Here is a 19,826-nt window from a genome sequence, read left to right as displayed (position 1 = left end):
GGTTCACAGAGTATTAAGTCGATAGGATTTTATATTAATCAATACACTTACATAGTCAGGTTCAAGAAACTGGGTACTGACAACATATTATTGGGCAAAGAACCGGACCCATTAGTTTAATTTTACTTCCCCCCTAACAAACCAGAAGTTTCGCTCAGTAATTTTTGCTTCAAATCCTTAGCTTCTGGGATTTTGCTAGGAAGACAAGTGAAAAACGAACAATTAAGAGTGATTCACAGAACAGCTCCATGGGAAGCCCGGGGAAGATTGCATTTCCCAGTTATTCAATACAGTGCAAATTTTAATAGGAAATTATTGCTATAAATAGGAAAAAAACGCGTTTCTCTCTATGCTCATGAGAAGGAAAACCTCTGCACGTTTTAAAGTGGGAAGTGTTTGAAAGAGAGAGGCAAATGTGTTTGGAAGTTTAAGGAATCAGAGACAGAAAAACAAGACAGCTGTGGGTGGACAACAAGAAACTAACAGCATCTTTCCCATCATCAAAACACCACTGCTGCTTAGGACATGAATTTAACAGTAGGAACTCCAGAATCATCACCTCTGAAGGTTTCAAAAAGAAACAAAAAGCATTGCACTCAAACCACAGCTACAGAGACCAGAGTTTATTCTTAGCTCCGTTACCTCAATGACAGCCAGATAGCAGTCCTTGCTGTCTGTGCACAAGTCAAAGATATTCCGCTTTACATCTATGGTAGCTGGAAAACATCACAAAACAAACACAGTGGTTAACTGCATGTTACTTAATGCTCACTGAAAGAAAAGATCTAACAATATATGTCTCAAAGCAGGTAAGAAAATGTTGGGACAAGAAACAACATCTGAAACAAAAGTGAAATGAACATTTGTAACTAATTCAACCCATAATAAAGAATAGAAATGTTGGTGACTATCATAAAAAAAAGCCAGGTAAGTTCTTAACCTGCTCTGCACAGTGCCTCCTCCCTTGAGAATACATTCATCAATCAGCTTCTCTAAGCACAGTAAACAACAGATAATCTTTCAGGACAGGTGGCAACCAAGGGACTGAGTTGTGAGCCATGTCTCCTTTCAACAGCAAAAGCCACATTTGTTTATGTGCATAGCGGCAATTAGCTCAGCTCCAGGAGCTTTGCAAGCTGGAGGCCAAACGGACAGCATTATGAACTATCAGCATGGGGAAATGCTGTTGGGAGAGGGAAAACAAAATTAAAATGGAAAAGAAAAAAAAAAAAAAAAGAAAAAGGCCCTTCCTGAAATGAGACCAATGACATCTTGGCCAAATGACCTACTATCTCAGATTATGCCCTACTTGGAAAGAGGAAAGGAAAATAAAGCCAGAACACACACCTGCACAGTAGCAGGTAAGGCAACCACACACTGAACAGGATATGATACTTGAACGTATTTCAGTGTTAAACCCAACTCTCGTGCTTCAATCAGAACAGGTTGTAGCAGAATTTGTTTTGTCACACATGCAAAGGAGAGGAGGAAGTGAATGTTACTAAGCATAACTTTCAATAAACCTTCAAACCTCCACACCAAGCTATTTGCTCCTTTTCTACTCTTACCTATAGGTTTATAATCAGTTGCATTAAATGTCCTGAAAGAAGAGCCAAAAGGACTTCTCATTCTCTCCTCCAGAAGGTCATCTTCATCATCTGCCTGCAACATAGCTGATACAAGGAAAGATTATTCCACAAATCCACCTTCCATTCAGCACTATCATTGATCAACTCAAGATCAAATCAGACTCTGATGTGAATTTTCTTTTTATTTAATAGCTTGGCAAGACCCATTTAATATCTACTCTTCCAGAGCTGCCTTTATTAATACTGCAGATCATTGAAACTTAATACAGAGGACAAAATAATTTTCTCCAGCATCATCAGATCTGCCATTATATACATTTTCTTTTTCAATAGGTTGATTTTTAATCTCACAGATGAGTTGTGATATTGCTGATAACCATCTTTGTCAGCAATACACGTAGCATAAACATCCTGAAAAAATTCCAGTTCACACATGCCAGTAAGGCCTGGAGTTAAGACAGGCTGTCTGAAGCTTCCAATTTCACTGAACAAGCATCTACTTATCTCAAACCAGAGGTGACCAAGGGGAGTAATACAAGACTGAGAAGTCCTACCTCCATACATAACTGTGCCAGTATAGTTGAAGACCACACGACACTGATCCAGTGCAGGTACTGTGTGTAACAAATGGAAAGTTCGGAGATCCCACTGAAAAAATACAGGCTAAGGAGCAACAAACAATTGAAAGTTTCTATTTCCTTTTCAACACAGTGGCAAACAACTGATTAATTGCGCTCAAGAAACTTAATTGCCACCCTCTTGCAAATATGACAGAACTAGAGTCAGATTCTAGCACCACAATCCCTTCCACGTGTTCAAAATGAAAAAGCACTTACTCAAACTGTCATTCCCAGTCATGAGAGGTTACTGCAGTAGCTTCAAAGTTGATCTTGGTAAGGGATGGGAAGAGAGCAGATGTACCACAGAGTATATTAGAAATGAAAATCTCTCTTGCTCTCTCTGTGTGTTAAGTATTTCCTCTAGGCCATATCAGAGGCAGAATCTAGATTTAAATTAGCTAGCTGTCTGATGGTCCCTACTTACTTGATTCACAGATGAAAACTGTTTTTACCGTACATAACCTGTAACACAGCAGACCATTAATACAACTTCTGCAAACAGCTACTTGCTTATCAATACAAATTCTTTAGGTCTCAGCACATCAGTCACCACAGTGGCCAAAGGATACAATTTCTGTGTTGACTATGACCTCTAGCCCATTGGGATGGAAAACACCACTGATGGTCATGTTGAATTTGTCAAACTTGTGGATGGCTTGTGCCGATCTGACATCCCAGAGGACACCATCATTTAGGACAAGGTCATCAGTGGGGTTAAAGGTGGCACAGTTCTTCTTGTAGTTGTTGGCAAGATCTGGGTTAAACAGAGTCAATAGCTTGTTGCCAGTCTGAATATCATAGATCTTTTAGATTAAAAAGAAAAAGAAAGATTAGTCACAATTTGTAATATACCTGTGCCTAAGATCACCCCATGTTCCCCCTTCTAGATTGTTTCCAGAATCACCCCATTTCCCATTTTGCTTTTCCATTTCAAGTGAGAGCACTCCAAAAATAACCCTTCCTACCAGTCCTTTAATAGTTTTTCACAGCTGGAACCAAGTCTCACAACATGTTTTGGCCAGTGCTTGAGCTTACTGCAGGTTCACCGATATATTTCAATACAATCGGGATTAGTTCCAAAGAAACTAACCCCATTATGAAAAGTGGGCTGTGAAGCTGCAGTCATAAGGTACCACTTAGCCAGAAACTGTTTCAGAAATGGAACTGCTTTCAGAGCAGATGGTATTTACAAACATAAGAACTCCAAAGCACACAGTGAGGGGAAAAAAAGCCAGAAACTATAGAAAAAAAAAAGTTAAAACTCTTGGCATTTAAAACAGAAAGGCAACTTTCTGAGCTTTGCCCCAACAAACTGTTGGAAGATAAAAAGATAAAAAGGCTTTAACTAGTATGAAGGGTTTATGACTGTCTTCTCAGATAAATTTGACCTGTAACATCCCTCAGAGCCTAGCTCTTATTCAAACTTACAGAGAAGAAAAAATTCTCTAGAATGGGAAAACAAATCTGTTTACCAGATAAACACAATACACAAATTGATCTGACTTCCAGATAAATCCAAGTTAAAAACTGGGCAGGAATGGATAGTTTCCTTAAACAAATCAGAGCAATAAGTAAAATCATAAATAATTTGAATAAGTTATGTTTCATTTTTTTTATGCAAATACTCTTTCAAAAGAGACAGTGCCTCTAATGAATGCAAATTAGCACTGAGAAGAAGCAGAAGCAGTCTGAAGCCTGCGTCTGTCAAATTTGCAGGTATTCATACAAAACACTGCAACAGCATTCTCTGAAAATATATTGGTGAAATTAAATTACCCAAAAGCAAGCTGCAAATCTGGGGGAGCAAAAGGAGGACACTTTTAATAGGCCATTTCCCACAGCTGTTGACTGAGCTACTGTTTACAGTGGAACTTTTATTATTATTATTATTACTACTACTACTACTACTACTGAAAAATAAGGCAAAGGAGGCAACTTTGGGCGGGGGGGGGGGGGGGGGGGGAGAAGTCCTGCACAATTTTCTCAAATGAGCAAAACAAAGCAGATTCTACAATTTCCCAGAATACTAACCACAGAGGCAACACACATTGCACACTGCTTGTGCTACAGTTGGTTTGGAATGGTCAAGTTTATATCCTTAGACACAGGGAGAATTTATCTGACACTTTCAAAGTTCTCCTCTAAAGCCTCTTAGCTCATCAGTTACACAGAGCATCGTAGCACCCAGATCTGTTAAAAGGTGTCCTGTGAAGAACTGTATTCTTGTCACAGCTTCACAACCATGACCTTTACTGGTACTTACATGGGCAATGTCTCCTTTTGTGCCAATGACCCTATCCTGAGAGTGCTTGCTGAACTCCACATAGTGGTCATCAGGGAAGGAATGCCTGTAGATAGAGTCAGTAAAGAAGTCACAGAACTGCAGATTCAAACTGCCTGTGTGAACCAAAGACTATCCTGACACCTCCAGCAGAGGTTTGAACAACACAGAAAACTAAAAATGTAGAAGAGACTTTCCTTCACCACTGACCATGGCACACTACAATGCTAAAATGCTCCACTGACATTTGCAGAAAAATACCTATTACAGACACAGCCTTTACAGCAGACCAGTGAGAAAAACCACAAGCAGCAAATTCAGACTTGTCATAAACAGGGTCTGCCATAAAGATAACACTATTTAGAGGAGTGAGCAATGAATGGCATCATGAACATTCAAATACACATGCAGGCCTGAGGTATGTTAAACTTTTTATCTGAAGAATGCCCTCTAGCTGACCTAAAACAGGTCACACCAAAACTGTTGCTTACAAGTAAGGTAGACAACAGTTGAACCTTTTAAAAATGAAGAGCCTTCCACCCATTTTTTTATGGGAAGGAACAATCGTAAATACTGAAATCAATTTTAAATAGCTTTATCCAGGTCTGAAATAGCTTGTATCAAAGTCTAAAAATTTCACCATGCAAATCACCATGCTAGTAAAATTCCACAACTGGCTACAGAAAGATTGTCAAGATAATTTACAAACATGAGAATACAAAACCAAACATATTTCTTTGCCTTCAGGGACAACAGTGATTTTACTGATCTGTCTTGCATTAAATAGGACTTTATGTAGTTAGAATTTGGCAAAGCTGTCTGTACCCAATAAAATAGGGAAGATAATAAACATAAGAAAGGCAGCACATTTTATTTTCTCACAAGAGACATTGTGAGAGCTGTGATATACTGTTCTTTCATAGAGTCTGTTCTTAGGGTTTCTGCGTATATTGAATGGTTCTTCTAACTGGAACATACCCCACAGCTGGATCAGAGTATACCTACTTCATATCAAAGACAGACTTCATTCCCCACAATGCAGACAGAGGTTGGCTCCACGTAGCAGATGTCAGCAATAAAGATCCATCCTGTATTTCCAGATGGGAGTGGAAGGGGACAAAGTGAAAAGAATACCAGGGAAAACAGAGGTTATCATTTTACCTGTACACTTTAACTTACACTTACAAGATGAATTTAGGAACTATAGCAGATTTTGTGCTTACTAAACTATGGGGATAGAGTCTAGGTATGTAATACTATGCATAATATAAAGAGCCCTTGGCAGACAAAGAAAAACGTTACAGATAACAATGGGAACGATCTATGATGTTAACAGCAGATAAAATCAGGACAATCCATGCCTGAATTTTGATGCCCTGTGAGTGGAGTTCATTCTGCTTATAAATCAGTTACCTTTCATTTCTTCCTAGAATCATCCCCCAAAAGATTTTTCTCCAACAAAGGGAGGTTATATAAACTCTGATCTTTTATCTCACATTTATCTTAAATACATACTCAGTTTAAGCATTTTTCCACTTCCAGACATATATATTCATTACTTATGAAGGCACACAGCCACTGTGCATCTTCTCTATTATCTTGGGAAGAAAAAAGTAATTGTAGACCTCACAGAGAGGGAGTATGTAACTATTACAAGTACTTTAATTTCCAGGCCAGCCAGTAGGTCATTTTAGATCTACATATCCAGGCTGGCCCAAAACATACCAGGGCTTAGGCTGTGAGAACTTCTAAAACTCGGAACAGGTCTTTGATTACTTACCCTGGATGGCTCAAGGTGCGTGATGGCAGAGTTATGGCAGTTGTAACTGGCCTCCTCCTGTCCACTGAATACGTTATAGAGTTTCAACTGCCCCGTGCAAGTACCCAGCATTAAGAATCGTTCTCTTGCAGAAAACGCACAACAGGTAAAGCCACTCTCATCCTCATTTGCTTCCCTGAACACAGAAATTGGACGGAACCTAGAGAAGGTAGAAATACAAGCGTCACCCAAAAGAGAGAAGAAAAGCAAAACTGAAATGCTGTGTGATGATACTAAATCCAGTCCTTAAAAATCATGTAGGTACTAAGCGTCAATTGTAAGACTAGTGCTCAAGAGAGTATGTTACAACAATGTTTGCAACGTTTGGGGGTTTGTTTTGCACTATTAAGTTCTTCTGTTAAAGCACATCATTATGTAGAAGCACTTGGAGTCTGTCTTCAAAGTTGGATTGATGGAAAACCTGTAATGCCGCCACCTGGATAAGTACAGACAGCTAGCAAAAAATTTTCTAACAGTTCTGAAACACTCAACACAAGAAGACATGGCACATCAGCCAAATAACCTCCTGTCATCGTAATTTCCCAAGGTGATACTGGTTTCACTGTGAAGATGCTTTCATCTATGTGTCATCTTTATTTTTATAACCTTACATCACCTTCCAATTTAACCTCACCAAAGAATGGCCACATAAAAAGGCTAGCAACTTGCGGTGCTGCGGATTCAGCTGCAAGAGCAGAATATGGATTCCGCTGTCCTGCGTTTGTCAGCCAACCATCCTCGAGGCTATGCTACACTCTCATGTAAAACTAGTGTTACATACTTACCTTCCAAAGGAGAACAAAGAGCTATGAGCTTCGTTAGTCAATGTTGCTAATGAATTAACACGATACTGAAAATAAAGCATGCTTTATGTACGAAGGGTCAGTACTAAGGACAAGAGAAACAGAACAACTTCTAAAAATGCTTTTCAAGGTTCTCCCACTTGTTATTGTTGAATTAAAACACTTTTCTCTCCAAGGATACTCCACTGTGGGACTGCACAGCCTGAATCCAGGTAAGGCTTTTTGGCATAGTACATCCTGAGAGGGATCAAGAAACGTTTTTCTTCCTTACCTGCTAAATATAAGGTGTCTATCAAAGCAGCCACCATCCACCCCTCCGTACTTCGGAAAGGCTGCCCTGCGGGTCAGCCGTGAGGTAAAGTTAGTTGGCGCTTGGCGCCTCTGTTTTGGCTCAGGACACTGGTGGGGAGTAAAGAGAGAGAAAGGGGGACAGGTGGCAACAGGGTTCTTGCAGCGGGCATGCTGCTCCCTAAGGTACTCTGTGATTATACTGTCCAGCGTGGGTGGGGAAGGAAGGTGTCTGTCCAGCTGCTTTTTGATAGCTGGGCTCTGGCTGTAGGCGCCATGGTCCGATTTTTGTCGCAACACTCTGATTTTTCTGCCATTGCAGGGAGATGGCCTCTCCCTGACAAAGCTAATCCTGCCAATCAGAGGAGAGTTGCTGGCATAAGAAGGGCCTGGAAGGGCAAGTGGACCTTGGGATGCAGATGGCCTTGCCTGAGCATGGACAGAGGCGGCAGTGGAACCTACAGAAGTGTGGCTACTCAAACGGGCTGAGATGCCGTTAGCTATGCGAGGAGTGCGAGGCAGGGTCACAGGAGAGGCAGCAGCCGCAACAGGGGTGAAGGCAGATGAATGAGATGCTGCAGTCATGGGTAGGTCAGCCTCTTTAGTGAGGACAGATGCAGTTTCTCCTAGGCCCTTAGAGATGAGATGGTTCCGAATCAGGAGCAGCAGCTCCTTCTCAGGAAACGTGATCCTTGATTGGGCCACCACATCAGCTTTTTGCAACCGAGCCAGAGAGACGTCTGTGCCAATCAGCAATGGCTTCCCCGAGACACGCTCTATCAGCTCAGCAGCATATTTGCAGAACTTCACATGCTCGCTGCGCTTGTCCTGAAGCACTGGTTCTTTCATCAGCTGCTGAATTTGACAGCTGCTGAAGAGGGGAAGCTTGCTGATAATCTGCCGGACAGTACTGCTCCGTGAGAGCCCCACCAAGGCTTTGCAGGCTAATGCTCGGATCTGATCCGCGTCTGTGATTGGCATCTTTATAGAGAGCAATGACAGCAGCACTTTGATGCCATTGTTGGACTGTACCACATTCCACATCTTAGCTAACGTGTGCTCACTGCTCTTGGGGACCTGAGGAAGCTTTCGCCGAGGAGTTCCAGAGATGAATTTGCCAATACTGGAGATCCGATTATCTGGGCCACATACACAATTGATGATGATCTGAAGGGCTGATTTCTGAATCTCAGCATCATGGATGAAAAATTCACCCTCAGCAACTCCAAGGATGATACTAATACCTAGTGAGGGAAAGAAATAGTTTCTTCATTACTCTAAAATGTATCTTACACAGTTCATCAGACAAGTAAGGGAGTCTTCAACAAATGAGAGGGAAATAGGTAATTCTCCTCATTCTGGGAATTTCTGAAGTTCTGCTAACTAGTGTAAGATGTATTCTTCTACCTCCCTGGCAAAATTTTTTCCCACACTGATGCTCCTCCACTTCATCATCAGTAAGTAGGGAGTCAAACCATCTTTCTGAGAAGGTAATCATGCATGGCCCAGGAATGCAAAATCCGAGATATCTGGCACAGAGAAAGATGCACAGGCATGCCTCTGATTCTTACTACAGAAAGCAACTCTCCTGTATAAATACTAACAAAGTGGAAACAGAGAGGAAGGAAGAGGACCATGTTATGAAGGGAGAAAAACAAATCATATCACAGCTTCCAGAAGGAGTCAGGCAAAAATGAAACTTTGGGTTTGGTTCCCCCCCTACGCTAGACAGAGGTCCTGTTAGTTCCATGTCTACTTCAGAAGATCAAAACCCACATTCAAGAAAGAATTGGTGTTTTGTCTAGAGAAAGGTTTTGTGCAAAATAAATTGTCTTTTGTCTATATCTAGTACTCTGCCCGCCTTTTATTTTTCTTTTCTTAAAAAAAAGTCAGGTCCCAGTTAATGCATAAGCCTTAGATCTGATCCAGGCACATCTCATTCATTTGCATACTGAATCTGCAGGTAGCCAGTTAAAGCATAACTCAAACAGCAATAATTGTTCCTCTCCCCTATTCTCAGATGCCATATCCCCAGGAGACCTAAATGTCTGGTAAAGTGAGGGAACCTAACAGGCCCATTACAAAAGTAGATTTGCCTCCATCTGTATTTAATGAGCTCTTGAAAACAAGTGGAAGTCAAAGACCATGCCTTCAAATTTGTAATCCAACCACAGTGCTAATCATGACACAATTTTAACCACAGTCTACTCTCCCATTTATTTGCATCCTTTACAGTAACTCTAAATACATGAGTTATTTTAAGCCTTGTCTTACTGCAGGTGAGAAACAGCCAGCTAAAAACCATGTAATAGAAGACAATTGATAACTGTGTAAGTCATCAGGACCACATTCAGCTTACCCACAGTGGAAACAGTAGATCCAGCTTCATCTAACACATCCACAGGTTCTGCCAGCTGCAACTGGATCTTAGGAACCACAGTCAGGATAGCTAGTACATCCAAAGCATACCGTACTGTGTCATTCCTGGAAGACAACAGAAGAACTTGTGTACATACAGAGTTGTTTCAATAACATAAAATAGTATTCAATCTACTCTGCTCCAACAAATAGGAGTAAATCAGTCACATCTGATGTATTTGATGGTGCCTTTTGATTTTAGAATGTTCTGCTCTTCAAGGGCTGCTCTCCACAGAAGGCAGTGCTCACATGCACACCATTGCCTGCAGTCCGTCAACATTTATCCCACACTGCCCACGGGCTCCTAAAAGCAATGTAGTTTTGTATTTATAAAAATAAGAATGTTAAGACTTATCCATAAAAGCATTCTAAATTAAGCTTCTAAATCTAATCTAACTCTACATCTTAGCTGGGAAACACTGCTGCCTAAAATACTCTGTCATCAGTCAACTAGGAAGTTTTTCTGAAGTGAGGGGAAACTGTTTAGCAGTAAAACAGACAACCATGATAGGGGAAAAAGGCATCAACTTAGGCACCAGTTGAAGAGAGACACAGGTGTGTGGAAGATGAAAAGGGCCATTAAGCAAGAGGTGGGAGAGCAGAACAGTGAAAAAAAAAAAAAAAAAAAAGAGGGGAAGGTTTGTAACCCAGTACAGAAAGGTAGGAGTTAACCCAGGTAGCAATTAGGAAACAGCTGCAGAGAGTAAGAAACAGGAGAATAGAAACTACCCAGGAGACTGCAACCTGAGAGAGGGGGAGGCAGGGAATTGCAGAAGCAAAACAGATTTCAAAGGTTTTCAAGTTAAGTTAGGCAAGGAGCTCCTGCAGGCAGCAGAAATAAGGAGGAGGGAGTCCTGGTGACAAGAATACTGCTGATGACAGCTAGTTATAGCAGACAGTGACTCAACAGTGAACATATCTCTAGAGAGGACTACAGCTTCACTCTGGGGAGCAGATGGTCGCTAGGAAAAACGGAGGCTGGAACTTTGCACCCATCCTCCTTTTGGACTGGGGACAGGATCCTAATGGTACTCTATCAGAGCCTGGTGGCAGTTCCCTTTCTTTTGTAACAGTAACGATGCTGCACATTTTTTGGGGGTAGGGAGGTGGGGGGAAGAGGTGCCACAGAAAGATAACAGAATATCATGATGCCCCCACAGCTTGTCTGCAGCCAAGACAAAGGAGAAACTTAAAAGTGGCATCATAAGGTGGGTCCCTCTACCAACACATTGAGTTTAACAGCTGGTGCTGTATCATCTAGGAACATGGACCTGAGCAATGCACAGTAACAATCTTCAGTCTTTTTCCTCTCTCACAGGCTGGTTTGTTGCATATTCACACAACTCCTTTGCACAGCTATATCTGCTCAGTAAACTTCAAATACCAACAAATCAAAGTGACAGGCAGCGTCCTCTCTTCATTCAGACATTCCACCTCTTTCCAGGGTTAAGGTATGTCTTGATTTCACCCTCTACTTTGAAGGTTTTCTAGCCTTCCTCTAACAAAAAGGCAAATAAATTTTGAGACAGATGGGAAGTGGCACAGAACTGTGATTAAGCTCTACTATGATGCTGATTTGTCAGAATTCAAAGTCCTGAGGCATTTAGGCTCTTCAGAAATCTCATGACATCCCTCTCTCTACCTCAAAACTTTAGTCCTACTTTCCATGGTGTTAACTTTCATAAGCACTGCATAGCCACAGCACAGGCCATAACAGCACTAACCAGTATGTGCCTGTTTTAAATGCTATCAGAGAGGTGGAAAATCTAGAAATATAATGTCCTGCCCAAGAGTCACAACTTACTGCAATAAAATACAGTACTACAGCAAACAGCCCACCTTGCATAGTAAGTCTTCCAGTTGCATGCTATGGAAATGAGCTGAAGCATGAGTTGGACACAAGACAATTTAAGAAAAACCTCTGCTGGCTCCCAGTAGAGCTGTGCTGGACCATACTCTATCAGGAACTCCATCATCTCTACAATCTGCTCATGTGTATACGAACAGGCCTGCAGGGAATTGAGTTGGAAGCATTAGAAAGAGATCACAAGGGTTACAAACTTGCACATCCACTCCCCCACTGCTGGGATTTAACTGAAAACTGCATCTACAAAGAGTAGACTACCACTGTCTCTTGCAGATTAAGTATTTACTTCCTGGTTTATTCCCCAATTATAAAATAACGCAGCAATTGTCACTATAATATACAATAACAAGCTTAAGAATAATATCCTTTAAGTTTCTTTGCAGTCCTACAAGGCTTAGGCCAATTTAAGAGGAAGAAAAGTTACATTAAATTAAAATTCTACTCTGCTTTTAAGCTACTAATTTAGTAGTTACTAGACCATCATTCAAAATAAATTTCTGCTAAAATATTAAAAAAGGCTTACAGTTTCTAAGTTCTGACTACAAAACCTACTAAAGAAAAAAAGGAAATTCCTAACAAGCTTGCCTTTCAATAATCTTTTTTTTTAAATTACACAAGAAGGCAACAGCTTATACATGTTTTTTTAGTTACTGAAAATAAGTGGGTTTTGCAGAAGCAAAAAAAACCCTTATGTTTTCTTATTTCAGCTCTTCTAGAAAACAATCACAAATTAAACCAGAAACCACAGGTGAATGTACTCCCTCAAAACAAGCAGCCATAAAATTCATTAAAAAAAAAAAAAAAAAAATCACTTTGCAGGGAGAAATAGGGGAAAAAAAAATCCTGGCCAACACAAGAATCTCCCAGGTCATTCCTAAAAACTATGGTGTCCAAAAGACACATTTCAGTTGTCATTATTAAATCAAACTCATTTCCAAGTTTTTCAACATTATGCACTTTTTACAGATTTTGTCCTTTCAGAGATAAAAAGCATACAAAAACCCATGAGTATCAAAAATAACCTGCCTTTAACTTAAGTTTTTGAGAGATGGAAAGGGAACCACAGCAGATGAGCAGGAACCTTAATCAAATGTAATTCAGATGAACCTCAAAGGCTCTTCTGTATTTTTCTATAGCAGTGTCATTCCACAAAGTAGGAAAAAAGTACAAATAAAAAAATCCCTATCCCTATAAACTGCATACTGCCTAGTTATTCCACTGGCTTTAAAGGACATCCACATATTCCTGCAGCTTGGGTTCACTTGAAAAATGCAACAACCATGTTAAAAGCTTACAACATGCTACTCACCTTGTAGGGGGGCTGTGGATGGACCAGAATGCCTCCTTCAGTACGCTGGAGTGACTGCTTCACCTGTTCAAGTTTGATAGCAAGGTGAGCCTCAAAGTATCTACGCAAGGCCATGCAGGTGTGTTTCCCAGTCTGGCGACTGGCAAAGATCTCATCATCACTCAGGAGGGCTCCTTGGTCTTCCAGGTTTAAGATCTCAAGAGTGCTTATCTTCAGAAAGAGGTTGGGTGGGGGGAAAAAAAAAAGTTTCATCAGCTCACTCTTCAGCAAAAAAAAGCACCTACAATTCTGTCGTGGTTTCAGCCGGAATAAAGTTAATTTTCTTCTTAGTAGCTGGTATAGTGTTGCGTTTTGGATTTAGGGTGAGAATAATGTTGATAACACACTGACATTTTAGTTGTTGCTAAGCAGTGTTTATGCTAAGCAGTGTTCATGCTAAGTCAAGGACTTTTCAGCTTTTCATACTGCCCTGTCAGTGGAGCCTGGGAGTGCACAAGAAGCTGGGAGGGAGCATAGCCAGGACAGCTGACCCAAACAAGCCAAAGGGTTATTCCATACCATATTATGTCATGCCCAGTATATAAACTGGGGGGAGTTGGCTGAGGGGGCACCACGGCTCAGGGATTGGCTGGGCATCAGTCAGCAGGTGGTGAGCAATTGTATTGTGCTTCACTTGTTTTGTATATTCTATTACCATTATTATTATTTTCCCTTCTTTTTCTGTCCTATGAAACTGTCTTTATCTCAACCCATGAGTTTTACTTCCCCCCCCCCCCCCCCCGATTCTCTCTCCCATCCCACTGCGGGACGGGGGGTGGAGTTAGCAAGCAGCTGCGCAGTGCTTAATTGCTGGCTGGGGTTAAATCACAACAAATTCTCAGCTGCACTTGTACTAAACCCAGACAAACTTACTTTGCTATACAAGACATAAAAGCACACTCTCTGAGAGCTGACAAAAGCTGTCTGAACAGAAAAGGCTATCTGCATGGATAAATAATAAGTCTAAAAAGAACCATTCCCCCTCCTTCACTATCTATGAAGAAAGAAATCCAGAAGTTACATCAATGTAGATCTGGAGGCAGTGTTGTGCCTAATACTATTAGGCATTACATTACACAACACAAAGTGTGCTTACACCCCGCAGTGCTGATGTCCCTGAGTTAGATACAACCCAAGCTATTAGGACTGCACAGCAATACCATGCAGATGTACCAGCTTTTGTACATAAACAGTATAATTTGTGCTTATAAGGTACTGTGCATACCACAGCACACACACAGTTGTACCTCTCCTAGAACAAGGCTGGATTTATCTGCATCCAAAAGGGTGCATGACAATACCACACATGTATGTGGAATGGTGAGAAACATCTGAACTACCACTAAGCCACCGCTGTTTGAGTAAGTACTGCTTAACCTAGGAGTTGCATCAAAAAGCTCTCAAAGGGTAGCAAGTCTCTGGACAATAATCATAATAATAATTAGAAGAAAAATAATAAAGTTAAAGGGATCCACATGTATGTTGCTTAGAAAATTCACCCCACCTCTCCATCTCTTGGAAACCGAGGAGGGGAAAAAAAAAAAACAAGCAAAACCAAACAAAAGAACAGAACTCCCCACATTTGCACTGTAAAGGGTGCAAAACCTGACACTAAAACCCTGTTCGCCACATAAAACTACAAGCCTTACCAGGTTAACCAGGCGTCGAAGGCCATCGTGTCTGTCAAAGAGCTCCAGGACAGCACGGAAGGAGAAGCAAATGGAGAAGAACATGGTAGCATGGCAGCAGCCCGAGGCATGGGAGCACTCCATTAGCCATAAGGTATAGTTTACTACATCTGAAAGCACATTATGGGGGTGCATGCACACCTAGAAAGCAAAAGAACATTCCTGAGGACTTCAAACAGATTGCTGAAGAGAATTTGTCCAAGGAGAATGAGGGTTCTTTGAGGGGCAAACAGACAGAGGACAAATATCAGTTACTCCCAGCTTGACTTGGGACATCTGAGACATGACATAAAAAGTCCCATTTCCAGACCTGTGAGACTAATAAAGGCTATGATGTGGCAATGTAGGACTAGCAATTGGTCCATTCCCAGACTTAAACACAATACAGCAGCCTTAGTGTACTATAATTCCAGAGAGTCCTTCTCCATACCACTTCAAGCTACCTGAAGAATGCTTCACTAGAGGCAGAGAAGGAGAAGTTTCCACTGAAGAAACAAAAATTCTTCTCAGTGTAACAGTATCATATGCTATGTTGAAGTTCTAGCAAACTCTGGTAGCACTAAGTCTAGGGGAATTGCAAGGATCATCAAATGCAAATCTAAAGCTTGACTTTCTCTGGAAATAGACAACCGAGCTGGTCTTTTTCTTTTCTCAGACCCTGCCTCTGAGACATGCAGACCATGTTCTCAGAACTGCACTTTTGCATGCATTTGCTAGCTTCTAACGATGAGGAACTCGGAACCCTCTACCAGGGTCAGCGCTAAGAGGAATAGCACAGAAAGCTGAAGCACTGGCACCAGCTGCTATGTGCCAAGTTAGCAGATTTGTCTCTTCTCTGCTAATGTTAGACATACTCAGAGAATACATTGCTACCAGCTCCAGCCTTGCTTCCACCCCAAGACCTGAGGCTTGGCATGGACTAAGTGACAAAGGACTGCCCCTTGAAACTGGCTTCCTCTGAAATCCAAACACAAGAGAGGAATGTACCACGGACCTGCTCTACCTGGTATCTGTAGATATTGGGGATAACATCTGGCAGATGAGATAATGTCACTACAAAACAGCTGCATGGTTTTATAACATGGCCTGAGGATGTCAAGCTGAAGGAATCCTCATGCAGCACCCTGCCATGGCTTTTGGTTTTCCTGTTGAACAACCATGCAAGCAGCAAGTGGAATCAGGAAAAAAAAAAAAAAAAAAGAAGGAAAAAAGGGAGCGTACAGAATTTTCTCATAACAAAGTTCAGAGAAACACCAAAGCAGGTCATATGCAGCCAGGGTCCATCCTTCTGACATAATGGGTAAAAAGAAGTAGAGGGATCATTACTCCCATTTCACCCTTCCTGCCCTCATAAGGGAGAAGTAATACAGCATACAGGCAGGCCTGATCAACCATGATTACCAAAAGGTTTTTGAACTTGCTCATACAAATGCCTGCAGAACACAAATGCCAGCAGAATCCATACAGATATGGCCTTAAACAACCACTATCAGTCCAGCCTCTATGTGCTCAGGAGTGTTAAGCATGTTAAATCACAACACACATTCAGACAGCATCAAAAACTAGGAAAGAATAAGCAGAAATGTACAGTTACTAGTTTAACTGCTTCCACTTGCAGCTGGGGGAAAAAAAAAAAAAAAAAAAAAAATAGACAATGCCAGGGACAGGCCAGAAAACAAAAGCCATCACTCAAACCAGAGCAGAGTTGAAAGGCTTAAGGCTACAATTTTGCAGTTGCTTTGAATGAATCTTAGAGCAGTATGCTCCCATACATCAGTACTAATGCTCATAAGCTGAAAGTTCATCTTTTTTTTTTTTTTTTTTGGCATGGTAGCTACTTTAGAATAAACTGGATCAGTTCATAGATCTGGCTCAGCGCACACATGCTGCTGCCAGTACAAAAAATAAAAAAGGAAATAGAATCACTGCTTAAAGTACCTGGGAAACTGAAGCTTAAGGGTGGACTGCCATATCAACCTGTCTGCAGGGATGCTTGCTGGAGGAACACCACTGAACTGAGAGGAGGATTTATTTTAAGAATTCTTTTTCTATGTTAAAATATGAGGTGAGGAACTTTACCTTCCTTATCAGCTGTTTTAACATTTATAAGCTCAGGCCACTGAGAACCCTTAGTGTCATTTAATATGATTTTCTGAACAATGCAGACCAGACCTGCATTGGTCTTCTGCTGCACGCTAACACCACCACAGAAGTTGCGCTGCTGTCTGGAATCTGACTGAGGTACGGTGTAACACTGAAGCTATCCACACTGGGACTGTGCATGGAAAAAACAGTCTCAGGTATAGGAGTCCATTGGAACAGACAGGAAAGGCAAGACAAATAAGAATGGAGGAGTTTTTCTTTTTTTTTTTTTTGAGGGGAAAGAGGGAATACTGGGATGAAAAGGGTGATGAAAGTATTGAGACAACGCTGACAAGACAGAGGTCTTCAGTTAATTCCCTAGGAACTGAAATCCACACCATTGAAACAAAACACTCAAATATACCATTATTTATATACCTCCTATTGCCTCTGCACATACCAAAGTCTTCTATATAAATTTGCTTTTTAGCTTAGGAGATGTTTATTCACTGTTTGAACACAGGTAGAAACACTAAAAAATGATGGGAATCACTGCAGTTACAGTAAAAGAATGCCTCTTACCCTCTCCATGGCATCTTGATTGTAAGACAAATAATATAAGCACATGGAGACCCCTGTTGCTGCCATGGAAGGACGAGGAATCTCCAGCAACTTTTGCACTCCTCCATGAGCAACAAACTCCGTTGCAAACTTGTTGTGCAGCAGCAATGATGCCAAATGCTAAGGAAGGATAAAAGCAGATTAGACTGGAATTCTTCAAACCATCATTGATTCCATCCCGCACCCCACAGAAAAACAGATGGCAGAAAAAACAAGCGCTCCATGCTTTGTCCACCTTATTTCCTCCTCCCATTATATTTAACTGCAGAATGTAGTATTTAGCTGAATGACAAAAGCAAAAAAGGCACTACCACTTTGCTTTACACATCTTGCAAAAGAAATACAAGAAAAGCAGAGCAACTCAGAAATTATCCAAGAGGCCACCTTAAGTATTCCTATTCTTTTCATATTGACTCACTTTCTATTATCACTAAGAAATATTTAAATTTGCATTCCCACTTTGTATATGCCATATTGCTGGTGAGAAGAATTTTAAAAAATTAAGTTTAAAGGCCATTGTTAAAATGGAAGTCTGCAGCTGCACTGAGGTTTACTACACACTACTTTTCTGTATTACCACACCTTAAGAGGAAACAGTAAGAACCACTGCAAACCCCATCCCACTCCCAACTGAGGTAACCTACACCTTTTGTAGGAACACTGCTCCTTGGAAATAAATTCTAAGACAAATGACAATGAAACGGAGAGAAAGATGACACTGGAGGATCAGAGGCAGAGAAGTTACTGTGAAAGAGGGAAAGAAAGCACAGAAAAATATAACTTGTGCTGCTGCACTGCAGGTTTGGCTTGAATAAGGTTATTTTATGTGGTTTTGTACCTTGGGGAGGTAACCTTAAAGACTACTCACACAAAACGATTGTATTTCAACAAACATTAAGCTCAGAGATGTCATACTGGGGATTCTGGGAGTAAGACGCTTATGCTTCTTACCCCTCACAAGTGTCCCTTGTGATGAGAGGCAGTGGAACAACTCAGGAATGCCATCTAAGGGCAGCAGGAACACAAGCATTTGACAGAAAAAGGAATTTTTACCATCTTCAGATAGGCAGATGGCAGGTGAAATTAATGGCACTTCCTGCACAATTAAGATCTTTTTATCCCCTCCCCCCTTTCTTTTTTTTATTTTAAATACTTGACAGTTATAAAAAAAAACTGCAATGCATTCAAGTTGAGTGAAAGCCAATTCCAATCTCAGGAAATACTGCAAGATACACAGGCCTAAAGAAGGCGAGCATTTGCCTTTCACACATGCAGCAGACATATATTCAATGCTTTTACAATGTTTATGGTACGTTTTATAAATTATGAAAGTAATTTACCTTAAGGGCTTCAAAAGTGAGTAGCACATCGTTGGTTCGCTTCAAATCAATGTAGTACATCATCAGCTCCCTTGATCCCAGTTGCATAAAGATGGGTAGTAGCTGAGAAAAATAGAAATGAGAGACTAACTGAATGTTTCATGGGAAATACAAGGTCTCTTTTGGTTTTACTCTCTCAAACCCCCAATTTTCCCCTATTAGCAGATACCTGTTATGAGAGGTCAGTGGTAACCAGCTCCATCCATAGGAAGCAATAAAGGTTAACAGACCTCTTGTAATAGATCTGCTGACTGCAGCAAGGTGCATGACAGCTGCCACACGGAAATCTTAAGACTCTCCTTCAAGTGCGGCTATGGCAAGTCCACACAGATACCACCCTGGCGATAGGTTCCACCTTCCATCTGTGCAAAGACAACTACCCAACAACTGAACAGAAAAAACAGGAGAGCAGGGCAACAAACCAAATCCCTTTGCATAATTCTTTGTGTAACACCTTTATAGTATTAATTCCTATTTTTATATTCTATTATTGCTGGCATATGAAGTGATCCAGTCAGCATGCAGGGTATTAGGGGGATAATGGTTTCTTTGGCTCTCACAGAAGCAAGGCACACATGTGCACACACACATAATGTCTATTACAAAGCATACTGTGATGCTTTGCTCTATTTCAAATTAAGTTAAACCACCTAAAAAAAGATTAGGTAGAGATAAAGGTGGCCTGCAGACCTATGCTAACTTGAGTTTTATGGTGAAAGGGAGGGGAAAAAAGGGTGGGGAAAAAAAAAAAAAAGGAAAAAGGAAACACACTTTGGTAAATCTGACCCTGCCCAACTACTTTGTCTGTGTAAGTCAAAACAGCTCTCAACAGCATCTGCATAACATGGGCACTGCCATTTCTCATCCGAACTACTGCAGAGGTTACACAAACCACTTCATTTAGAATTGCAGGTTATTTCCTCAGACTTTTAATTGCAGGAGTCTATCACATCCCACAGAGGAAACAGGAAAAATGTCTGTATTTCAAACAAAGTGACTTGCCCTGTGTCATGTAAACAATCA

At 41.0% G+C, this 19,826-nt stretch overlaps 1 protein-coding gene across 10 annotated transcripts in view; it reads right to left on the bottom strand.

The window, feature by feature from the left end:
* Positions 1-19,826, bottom strand: part of DCAF1 (DDB1 and CUL4 associated factor 1) — a 54,500-nt gene that overhangs the window by 18,989 nt on the left and 15,685 nt on the right. For 9 of the 10 annotated variants that reach the window (XR_008233374.1, XR_008233375.1, XR_008233372.1 and 6 more), the window contains exons 8-21: positions 18,765-18,866; positions 17,386-17,544; positions 14,683-14,862; positions 12,995-13,204; positions 11,658-11,827; positions 9,760-9,884; positions 7,384-8,644; positions 6,271-6,469; positions 5,496-5,578; positions 4,473-4,557; positions 2,779-3,012; positions 2,144-2,237; positions 1,569-1,673; positions 643-716 (exon numbers count right to left, since the gene is read on the bottom strand). Coding sequence is in view for 5 of the 10 variants with exons in the window: in XM_052776037.1 (XP_052631997.1) it covers positions 643-716; positions 1,569-1,673; positions 2,144-2,237; positions 2,779-3,012; positions 4,473-4,557; positions 5,496-5,578; positions 6,271-6,469; positions 7,384-8,644; positions 9,760-9,884; positions 11,658-11,827; positions 12,995-13,204; positions 14,683-14,862; positions 17,386-17,544; positions 18,765-18,866 (3,081 nt within the window). In the remaining 5 variants the exon portion in view is untranslated. Of the gene's footprint in view, positions 1-642; positions 717-1,568; positions 1,674-2,143; positions 2,238-2,778; positions 3,013-4,472; positions 4,558-5,495; positions 5,579-6,270; positions 6,470-7,383; positions 8,645-9,759; positions 9,885-11,657; positions 11,828-12,994; positions 13,205-14,682; positions 14,863-17,385; positions 17,545-18,764; positions 18,867-19,826 lie in introns of those variants that run through there. The other variant, XR_008233377.1, reaches the window with a different exon arrangement.

Source organism: Harpia harpyja, chromosome Z, assembly GCF_026419915.1.
Source record: "Harpia harpyja isolate bHarHar1 chromosome Z, bHarHar1 primary haplotype, whole genome shotgun sequence".
NCBI classification, from domain to species: Eukaryota; Metazoa; Chordata; class Aves; order Accipitriformes; family Accipitridae; genus Harpia; species Harpia harpyja.
This window is presented reverse-complemented; position numbering and strand designations above follow the sequence as displayed.